At 32.7% G+C, this 12,337-nt stretch overlaps 1 protein-coding gene across 1 annotated transcript; it reads left to right on the plus strand.

The window, feature by feature from the left end:
- Positions 1 to 7,814: 7,814 nt before the first annotated feature.
- Positions 7,815 to 8,813, plus strand: LOC139870941 (uncharacterized mitochondrial protein AtMg00810-like). The gene has a single exon (XM_071858701.1). The coding sequence runs from the start codon at positions 7,815 to 7,817 to the stop codon at positions 8,811 to 8,813; it is 999 nt and encodes a 332-aa protein (XP_071714802.1).
- The last annotated feature ends 3,524 nt before the right edge of the window (positions 8,814 to 12,337 follow it).

Genomic DNA, 12,337 nt, shown 5'->3' on the forward strand with positions numbered 1-12,337 from the left:
TCTTCATTAATGATGTGTGCAGCATGGGGTACGATATACTATATATATTTTAATACGAAATACGATACAAATTACACAAGTTTTAATTATTTATTTACAAATGGGATATACCTAAACCTTGCTACAACACTATAGGCAGTGTACCTAATCGTAGAGTAGTATAGTTTTTAGTAAGTCCGGTTCATTCCACAGGGAGCTGGTGATACGTACTATATTTTTATATAACTATATTTGTACAAAATATATTATATATAGTAATAATATATAAAAGGGGGTTTACCGTTTAATGACCGGTTTGTCGATTTTATATCTTAAGTCACAATTAAAACCAAATGCAAAATATAAATGACGATAATTAAAGGTACGATGAAATATAAAATAAAATAATTATGCTTATTTAAACTTCCGTAACCATGATGTTTGACGTTTTGATTTTAATTAATTACCATGGGTTAATTGTCCTTTGTCCTGGATGTATTTGAAACCTATCTGGTTTTTGTCCATAATAGTTCATTGGTCATAATTATAAAATGCTCGGAAAATTTAACCTTATACCCGAAGTCAAATATTCCAACTAATTGGGGATTCGAACTGTAACAAGGTCTTAATACTTTGTTTAATGAATACACCAGGTTATCGACTGTGTGTAATCCAAGGTTTTAATACTTTGTTAACAATTACACCAATTACCCTTGAATGTAATCCACCCCTGTTTTAATGAGTCCAGTGACTATTAATCCATCCCCGTGTCCCGTCAAATGAACAATAATTCGTACTTATAAATATCCCGCCCATCGTGTCCGATTAAGAGTATGTGGTTATATATCGATACGTCAAATTGTAACCTTTATATTAAATTAACGAGGTATCGTTAATTTAATATAAAGCTCATTAATAGCCCATAGTCTAATTTCCACAAGTGTCGATCTTTTGTCCAAACCCCAATTATGATACAAAGCCCAATAACCCCATCTTTAATATTTAGCCCAACATCATGATTACTTCGATTCAAATAAGCATAATAATAACTTAAGTACGAGACATTAATTTAAAAAGGAGAACATAACTTACATTGATTATTTATCGCGTAGCGTTACACGGACAGAACTTCGACTTTAGAACTCGTAAAATAACCTTTACATTACCCAAACTAACTAATATAAAACTAAACTAATATTATATATATATATATATATATATATATATATATATATATATATATATATATAATATATATATATATATTAACAGAGGGAGAGATATGTAGATGGTGTATGATACTCGGCAGAATGCATGGCCTTTTATAGGCATTTTGATTCCTGACTGCTCCGAGATCGCGAAGCAAATGTGCCTTCCAGCTCCGAGATCGCGAAGTAACGCACTCCAGCTCACCAACTTTTAGCCATTTGCTTGTCGACGTTATTTAATATAATATATAATATATAAATAATTTATATAATTATTTAAATATTATATTATATTCTTGTGCATAGTAGACTTGTAATTTTTGGTCCGTTGCGTCGGGCGTTGATAGTTGGCTCAGGTCCCGGTTCCGGATTTTCGAACGCTTTTTCGTATAATTTAATATCTTGTACTTTGCGTTCCGCAACTTGTACTCTTGTAATTTTTAGACGTTTCTCATCAATAAATGGAACCACTTGAATTGTATCTTGTACGTTTGAGCATTTTGGACGTTTTTGTCTTCGAATCTTCGTTTTCGCCTTTTGTCTTCGCACTTATTTAATATAAACGAATATTACTTGAAAATAGAACAATTGCAACTGAAAACTTTACATATTGGAAGGATATTGCGCCTAAATATATGTTCATTTGGAGCACTATCAAATATTCCCACACTTGAACGTTGCTTGTCCTCAAGCAATACATAACTTGAAATTAAATCACACGAATCACTTCTTTATTCTTCACACTTTATACATCAGTGATTTTGATACGGCGGTATAAACAATGATAGTAACATTTGTGGTTTACAGTCCCACATGACTATAAAAATTTAGATCCTTTAAGAAATTGGATCTTTATGAAAACATTTGATCTTTTGAAAATTCAATCTAGCTTTTACCCTAGATAAGTTTTCCGGAATAACCCTTCACCGGTGTTGCAAAATATTTTTGTGGGTTTCAGATTTGAAAATTTTAGCTCAACACTTGCGGTTTTGTGTTACCCACTTGCTAACCTTGTATTAGGAAAGCAACACGTCCAGTTTACTTGTCCCGTATATTACCTTTCGGCAAACTACCGTCCGGTTGTAAAGGAAAGCGATGAACAAGCAACTGTTAAGGCAATGTCTAATGACATGCATTTGATTATGGTCCAAAAACGTGTCGGATGCTATTACTATCCTTTGTAGGAGCAATAGTAAAGATCATCCTATAATTTTTCGGTCTGGCACAAGGTCCTGTCTCCGACCATGCTATGCAACCACCGTTCTTATGGTTGACACCCGATTTGGTTCAGGTGACCTAATGAATTCCAGGTGAATTCTTAGGATTTTACGTTCAATGGTAATGAACGCATTGAAAATAGGTTTTCAGAAAACAAATCGGTTTTAATTTGATCAAAATATTTTCTCGTTCAAGCTCGAGTTTAGATATCATTGAATTCCATGAGTTTGTTATTCTCAATCTTTAAGGTCAATCTCAAGGATTGAGTAATATCAGGCTTAAAAGCTGATTTTTAATCTTTAAGGAGATTATCCTTTCTGGGGGTCTGATTCATTAGTCTTATCAAGCTAATTTGCACGGCGCCCTCCCATTTTACGAGATAAATCCTTCTCATGGTTAGGATAAATCTGACCACATGGCGACCCTGTTTGATGCTGAGGTCCGTGGATTTCCAGTCGATTTTTGAGAAAACTTTTCAAGGTTTTTCGTAGACTCTACAACTGGTCTGGACGACAACTGCTTGACCTAAATCAAGAAGCGCGTGTCTTTTTTGGAAGACTTTACTTCCTTTTAATGATGGAATTGATTCATCGTGTAGATCCATCTTTTCTTTCATCGGGTAAAACAGTTAATTTAGTCCAAAACAAAAGCACCTGCAATAACTTTACAGAAACATGTGATAGATAGTTTTTAATTGAATAACTTGGTACATTCTCCCCACACTTGGCTTTTTTTTCATGCGTCTTTTTATATCTTAATAAATAAATTCAAGTGTTTTAGTTGTTTCTCAATTTATGTCCTTTCCGAGGTAACAATAATTTCGGCATTAACACCTAGTTTTATCGTTCATAAATATGTATAAACATGATTTTGAATTCATTTAGTTGAAAATTTTTCAAATTTTCATAAAATTTAGAAAATAAGCCAAGTATAAACCCCGAGAGAATTTATAACCCTTCCCCACACTTGAGATCATGCAATGCCCTCATTTGCATGAAATCAGACTATAATTATAAATTCATGAGGGTGATTAGTGTAGAAAAGTAGTTAAAGATACCAGTTTTTAATTACAAAGCTCGTCGAATGATAGATGGCGCGCCTCATCGTTCATTCCTTATTGTTTTATCACACATGTTTTTCTTCAAAAACGGTTGCTTTTCTGAACTGTTTGTTAATATTTGAAAATACGTCTTTTACCCTAATCGTGCATTTTTATTAACGAGTTATGCGCTAACCCAAACCTCGAATTTAACGTTAAGTGGGGTTAGACTTCCCCACACTTAGCTGACGACATGTGAAGTCGGTAGAATAAGTTCCACGAATTAGAATAGTGAGCCAGTTATTTACATCTCAGGTGGTATATAATATATCAATGGGTTTAAAGTTTAGACTCACCCGATCGTCACTACTTAATTCTTTTTTAAGTGTAGCTTTTAGTAAATGGATATGTCTCTTTTCTGGTTCTTGGTCAAATGGATCGATATACACCGACATACATACTATAGGGTGGAAAATTCCTAACATTTCCTTCCGTTTATTCTCGGGATCAAAGTTTTCACCTCTATTACCCAATTGGGTAAGATCCGAGGTGTCATTATTTATTACAGCTCGTAGTTCATCTTCGGTAGATGACTCATCTATTGAGAATATTGGGTTGGAAGGTTGTGGCTGGATCGAAGCAAATTCTTCTTCATTAACGGTCCTTATCGGTTCCTCCACTTTGGTCTCGGGGGTAAAATTTTCAACGTTATCGTTTTCCCAAGAGTACCAATTTGTCACCCTTACTTCTTCTTCATTCATTGATTGATCGATGATTTCGTCGGTAGAGGCTAATGTGTCGATATGTTGTGAAATTGGTAAAGCTGAATAAAAGTATCATCGGAATAGTTGGTGATTTCGGAGCTCTCGAATTCATTAAAATTCGATGATATGAGATTTTCTTGTACAATACTCCTCAGATTAACAGGTGTGTAATCTGATAGAGTTTCAGCTTACAAACTCTCTCATTTGTTCATTTTGAGCATCGAGTTCTTCGAGTTTGATTTTCATATTGTCTAAAAGATTTTCAGACACATAATTTTCCTCGTCTTCTGGTTGTTGAGTTTGGAAATATTCTTGGGAATAATCCCAATTTGAATTGTATTTCTCAATCGTTCCATTCAGGTTCCGTGGGTGCGTAATTTTCTATAGGAACGTAATAATAACATTCCCATGTTGAATGATAATCTCCACAGATTACACAACCAGTTATTGTTTCGTCATTCGTTATCCAAGATTGACCGAACGAATTGTCATCAACACCCGTTTGAGAGTATTGATTTCGTATGTCATAAAGAGTTTTCAAAATATTCTCGAAATTTTTCATAATGCGCTTATTACCAAATTTTAGCTACAATGTGGTGCATTTGCTAATTATTCTATTAGTTATAAATAAAAAATTATATAAGTTATCAAATTAATAGACTTTTCAGATTTTGCCCACGTTTCGAATAGCCAATAGATGCAGCAGGTAGCCAGGACCCTTTAAATCAGAAGCCCATAACTCGCCACTAACAAATCCAACTATTACTACGAACCAGAAAATTTGGATGTCTATCAATTTAACCGCTTAAAATAATTTTTCGTTTGGAATTTTAGAGAAGAAATAGAAAATCTATGTCCTAAAAACTAGCGTGTCGAGAAATAAGAAAGAAAAAGATTACGCGTCGAAAAACGTCGAAAAATAAAAATAAGAAAGAAAAACGTCGAAACTTAAAAGTCTAAAAACTATATCTAAAAAGTTGCACCTAAAGGTATTGAAACTTAAAAGGAATTCTATATCCAAAACGGCAATAACTTAAAAAGGCACTAAAATTTAAAACGGCGTCGCAAAATTCTAAAGCGCCTAAATCTTAATCTAAAGAAAAAGCACTTAAGGAATTTTACGGCAAAACTTAGAAATCTAGAAATATAAAAATTCTACGGCAAAAACTAAATTTAAAACTAATTACGAACGATAAATATACAAATTACGAATTAAACGATAAATATACAAATTTTAACTAAAATGATAAAAATACAAATTTTATAAAAATATTATTTTTATATTATTATTTTATAAAAATATTAATATAAATAATAATAACTAAAACTTAAAATATAAATTAATTAAAAACTAAAACTAAATATTAAATATAAATCCTAATTAGGTTTTAAATAATAATAATTAAAAATTAAACCCTAAATATGTAATTAATGATCCTAGGTATCAGCTGTCAGAGCAGCTCCGTGATCGCTGCGATTTGTACCTTCGATGCTCCGAGATCGCGGAGTTAAACAGTGATGGATTCGGTTCAAAGGTTGGGCTGCTACAGTGTTCGGCCCAGTTCGTTTTAATTTTTAAAATTTTTTTTTTAATTTTATATTGTTTTTCTAAAAATATATATAAATATATTTATACAAAAATGAATTAAAAATATAGCGTTTCGCCGACTCCCCGGCAGCGGCGCCAAAAACTTGATGTGTGCAGCATGGGGTACGATATACTATATATATTTTAATACGAAATACGATACAAATTACACAAGTTTTAATTATTTATTTACAAATGGGATATACCTAAACCTTGCTACAACACTATAGGCAGTGTACCTAATCGTAGAGTAGTATAGTTTTTAGTAAGTCCGGTTCGTTCCACAGGGAGCTGGTGATACGTACTATATTTTTATATAACTATATTTGTACAAAATATATTATATATAGTAATAATATATAAAAGGGGGTTTACCGTTTAATGACCGGTTTGTCGATTTTATATCTTAAGTCACAATTAAAACCAAATGCAAAATATAAATGACGATAATTAAAGGTACGATGAAATATAAAATAAAATAATTATGCTTATTTAAACTTTCGTAACCATGATGTTTGACATTTTGATTTTAATTAATTACCATGGGTTAATTGTCCTTTGTCCTGGATGTATTTGAAACCTATCTGGTTTTTGTCCATAATAGTTCATCGGTCATAATTATAAAATTCTCGGCAAATTTAACCTTATACCCGAAGTCAAATATTCCAACTAATTGGGGATTCGAACTGTAACAAGGTCTTAATACTTTGTTTAATGAATACACCAGGTTATCGACTGTGTGTAATCCAAGGTTTTAATACTTTGTTAACAATTACACCAATTACCCTTGAATGTAATCCACCCCTGTTTTAATGAGTCCAGTGACTATTAATCCATCCCCGTGTCCCGTCAAATGAACAATAATTCGTACTTATAAATATCCCGCCCATCGTGTCCGATTAAGCGTATGTGGTTATATATCGATACGTCAAATTGTAACCTTTATATTAAATTAACGAGGTATCGTTAATTTAATATAAAGCTCATTAATAGCCCATAGTCTAATTTCCACAAGTGTCGATCTTTTGTCCAAACCCCAATTATGGTACAAAGCCCAATAACCTCATCTTTAATATTTAGCCCAACATCATGATTACTTCGATTCAAATAAGCATAATAATAACTTAAGTACGAGACATTAATTTAAAAAGGAGAACATAACTTACATTGATTATTTATCGCGTAGTGTTACACGGACAGAACTTCGACTTTAGAACTCGTAAAATAACCTTTACATTACCCCAAACTAACTAATATAAAACTAAACTAATATATATATATATATATATATATATATATATATATATATATATATATATATATATATATATATATATATATATATATATATATATATATATATATATATTAACAGAGGGAGAGATATGTAGATGGTGTATGATACTCGGCAGAATGAATGGCCTTTTATAGGCATTTTGATTCCTGACTGCTCCGAGATCGCGAAGCAAATGTGCCTTCCAGCTCCGAGATCGTGAAGTAACGCACTCCAGCTCACCAACTTTTGGCCATTTGCTTGTCGACGTTATTTAATATAATATATAATATATAAATAATTTATATAATTATTTAAATATTATATTATATTCTTGTGCATAGTAGACTTGTAATTTTTGGTCCGTTGCGTCGGGCGTTGATACTTGGCTCAGGTTCCAGATTTTCGAACGCTTTTTCGTATAATTTAATATCTTGTACTTTGCGTTCCGCAACTTGTACTCTTGTAATTTTTAGACGTTTCTCATCAATAAATGGAACCACTTGAATTGTATCTTGTACGTTTGAGCATTTTGGACGTTTTTGTCTTCGGATCTTCGTTTTCGCCTTTTGTCTTCGCACTTATTTAATATAAACGAATATTACTTGAAAATAGAACAATTGCAACAGAAAAATTTACATATTGGAAGGATATTGCGCCTAAATATATGTTCATTTGGAGCACTATCAATCAATTAGACGTTAAAAACGCCTTCTTGCATGGTAATCTTAAGGATGTCGTGTATATGGAGCAACCCCTGGGTTTTCTGGACTTGAAATTTCCTAATCGTGTTTGTCGATTGAAGAAAGCATTGTATGGCCTTAAACAAGCACCACGTGCATGGTTCCAACGTCTAAGCTCCTTTCTTATTAGTCTTGGGTTTGTTTGTAGTTGGGCCGATACATCACTTTTCGTTTTAAAAATGGCTTCCGACATCTTGTATTTATTGGTGTATGTCGACGACATCATACTAACAGGTAATAATGCTTCGCTTGTTCGACATTTTCTTACTCGTCTTCATCAGGAATTCGTAATTACGGATCTTGGCAAGTTAAATTATTTTCTCGGTTTGGAAGTTTCTTATCACGCTTCTAGTTTATTTCTATGCCAATCTAAATATGCGTATGATATTCTTGCACGAGCCAAGCTACTCGACCTTAAACCTATTTCTACACCCCTTTCCACATCTAAATATTTTACTACTCAAGGCATTCCTTTTTCCGATCCCACTCTTTACCGATCATTTGTTGGTGCTCTCCAATATCTCACTATTACTCGGCCTGACATCTCTTATGCTGTAAATCAGGTTAGTCAGTCCCTCCATGCTCCGACTCAAGATCATTTTCAAGCAGTTAAACGGATCTTGCGCTATATTAAGGGGACACTTTCTTTTGGTCTTTCCTTTTTACACTCGACATCACCGGATCTTCTTGGATATTCCGATGCTGACTGGGCTCGTTGTATTAAGACTCGTCGATCCACTTATGGCTACTCCATATTTCTAGGTGGCAATCTTGTTTCTTGGAGCACAAAGAAACAACCTACCGTCTCTCGCTCAAGTTGTGAATCTGAATACCGCGCTTTGGCTAACACCGCCTCTGAAATCATCTGGCTTACTCATCTTCTTCGGGAGCTTCATGTTCTCCCACCTGGGCGACCTACCATTCTTTGTGATAATCGAAGTGCTCTCTTCTTAAGTCAAAAATCCTATCTCTCACAAACATGTCAAGCATATCGATATTGATTACCACTTTGTTCGGGAGTTAGTACTTTCGGGTAAACTTCATACTAAATATGTGTCTACGCATCTTCAATTAGCGGATATCTTTACTAAAAGTCTCCCGCGTCCATTGTTTGAAGGTTTCCGTTCCAAGCTCAGAGTTGGATCTCCCCCTTCTTCGCTTGCGGGGGGGTAAAAGCATATATTCGATACTACATATAAGTTTCTAGATTGTATATTGCTGTAATTTATTTATAGGAAAGATTGTATGTACATCCTAGTCTTTAGGGAATTTATTATGCCTTGTATCTATTTATATATTGAAATACAATTAACTCTCAATGAAGAGAGATTTTATCAAAACCTAATAAGGTCCTGCGAACTTGATAAAAAGAAAGCCAAAATTCATGTTACCAAATGGTACAAATTTTCTGGTAAATAATGCTTTGTTTTCTCTCAAAATTAAAGAGAAATTGATTAAGTTTCTCTGATATATATCATAACGGATATGATTATCAGTAAATGATAACAGAAAATGAGAAATATTTATGCATCACCGACAAGAATCATGTGGTTGAAAAAACTACCAAGGCTTAGTCCTGGTTTACATTATACATATATAAATGTACCATAAGCACATATGATGGAAAGCACATATGATGATTATGAAAAGCACATATGATTAAAAGCGCATATGATGAAAAGCGCAGCGCATATGATGAAAAGCGCATATGATAAAAAGCGCATATGATGAAAAGCGCATATGATAAAAAACGCATATGATGAAAAGCGCATATGATTAAAAGCGCAGCGCATATGATTAAATGCGCATATGATAAAAAGTGCATATAATGAAAAGCACAACGCATATGATGAAAAGTGCATATGATGAAAAGCGCAGCGCATATAATTAAAAGTGCATATGGTGAAAAGGATATATGATGAAAAGCGCATATGGTGATTAATGAAAAAGCACATATGGTGATTAATGAAAAGCACATATGGTGATTAATGAATAGAATATTGAGAAAGAATCACCAATGTTTCTTGAAAGAATTCAAGGTTATATATATGGACCAATTCATCCATCATGTGGACTATTTTGATATTTCATGGTTCTAATAAACACATCTAACAGATGGTCTCATATTTGTTTATTATCAAATCGAAATGTGGCATTAGGAAAGTTTCTTGTTTGAATTATTAAATTAAGAGCACATTTCTCGATTACACCATTAAAAGGGTGAGACTTGATAATGTTGGTGAGTCAACATCTCAAGCATTTTATGATTATTATATGTCTAAAGGGATTGTTATTGAACATCCAGTTACTCATTTACATTAAAAAAATTGGTATAGTTGAATCAATAATTAAAAGCATGCAACTAATAGCTAGACCATTAAAATGAGTACATAATTCTCAGAATTTATATGAGGACATGCAAATTTACATGCTGCGACTTTATTTCACATTAAATAAAGCGCGACTCATAAATATTCTCCTCTACAACTTGATCTTGACCAAGAGCTAAATATTTCACACAATTAAGACATTTGATTGTGCAGTGTATGTTCTAGTTGCACAACCACAACGCACTAAAATGGGTCTTCAAAGGAGGATGGGAATATATGTTGGATATGAAACATATTCAATTATAAGATATATTGAACCCATGACGGGTGATGTTTTTACAGCACATTTTGCTGATTGTCATTATAATGAAAAATTGTTCCCTATATTAGGGGAGAAATGAAAAATAAAGAAAAAGATGTTTCATGATGTGAACATAAATTAATGTATCTTGATCATCGCACAAAAGAATGCGAAAAGAAAGTTCAAAAATAATAATAGAGAAAAAGATGTTTCATGATGTGAACATAAATTAATGTATCTTGATAATCGCACAAAAGAATGCGAAAAAAAATTTCAAAAATAATACATATGCAAGAACTTGCAAATAAATTACCCGATGTATTTACAGATACAAAAAGTAGTGACTAAATCATATATACTAGCAGTAAATGCTTCAGCTAGAATTTAAATTCTAAAAGCTGGCAATAATGTCACTCATGAGTCTTTGCCACGCCAGAAACGTGGAAGACCAATTGGTTCCAAAGATAAAAATCCTCGAAAAAGAAAATCAGCTGATAATGAGGTAAAAGAAAGTGTTCAAGAAGAACCACAAATCAATACTCCTTCTGCAGAGGAGATTGATGATGTCAATAGGGAAATTGCAATCAATTATGCACATTCAAAAAATATTATGGAACCGAAATGACATGAAAAATCTTGATGAGATATTTTCATATAATGTTGCATATGACATCATGAATGATGATGATGATCCAGAACCAAAATCTGTCATGAAAAAATAGACATGACTGGGATCATTGGAAAAGAGCAATACGAGCTGAATTTGAATCGCTCAATAAAAGAAAAGTTTTCGGATCTATCGTTCTCACACCTAAAGATGTGAAACATGTGGAGTATAGATGGATTTTTTGTGCGAAAAAGAAATGAGAAAAATGAAGTTACAAGGTACAAAGCTAGACTTGTAGCTCAAGGTTTTTCTCAAAGACCAGGAATTGATTATGAGGAAACTTATTCTCCTGTTATGGATGCAATTACTTTTAGATACTTAATCAGTCTGGCAGTTTCTAAAAATTTATAAATGCATCTCATGGATGTTGTGACTGCTTATCTATATGGATCAATTGATAGTGATATATATATATATATATATATATATATATATATATATATATATATATATATATATATATATATATATATATATATATATATATATATATATATATATATATATATATATATATATATATATATATGAAGATACCTGAAGGATTTAAGGTATCAGAAGCAACCAATGCAAAACCCAAAGAAATGTACTCAATCAAGTAACAAAGGTCTTTATATGGGTTGAAACAATCGGGTCGCATGTGGTATAAACGATTAAGTGATTACTTGATAAGCAAAGGGTATACCAATAATCTTATTTGCCCATGTGTTTTCATTAAGAAAACAACATCCGGATATATGATCATAGCTGTTTATGTTGATGATCTTAACATCATAGGTACAAATAAAGAGATCCATGAAGCCATTCAACTTCTAAAGAAAGAATTTGAAATAAAAGATCTCGGAAAAACCAAGCATTACCTTGGTTTACAAATTGAGCATATGCCTAATGGTTTACTTGTACATCAAACAACAGATACTGAAAAGATTTTGAAACGTTTCAATATGGACAAGGCAAAACCATTAAGTACTCATATGGTTGTTAGATCACTCAATGTTGAAGCTGATCCATTTCATCCATGTGAAGATCATGAAGATATTCTTGGACCAGAAGTACCATATCTTAGTGCAATTGGAGCTCTTATGTATCTTACAAATTGTACAAGACCTGACATTTCTTTTGCAGTTAATTTGTTGGCAAGGTTCAGCTCTGCTCCTACCAAAAGACACTGAAATGGGATCAAACACATATTTTGATACCTTCGAGGAACTACTGATTTATGATTAT

The sequence above is a fragment of the Rutidosis leptorrhynchoides genome, chromosome 10 (genome assembly GCF_046630445.1).
Source record: "Rutidosis leptorrhynchoides isolate AG116_Rl617_1_P2 chromosome 10, CSIRO_AGI_Rlap_v1, whole genome shotgun sequence".
Lineage (NCBI taxonomy): Eukaryota > Viridiplantae > Streptophyta > Magnoliopsida > Asterales > Asteraceae > Rutidosis > Rutidosis leptorrhynchoides.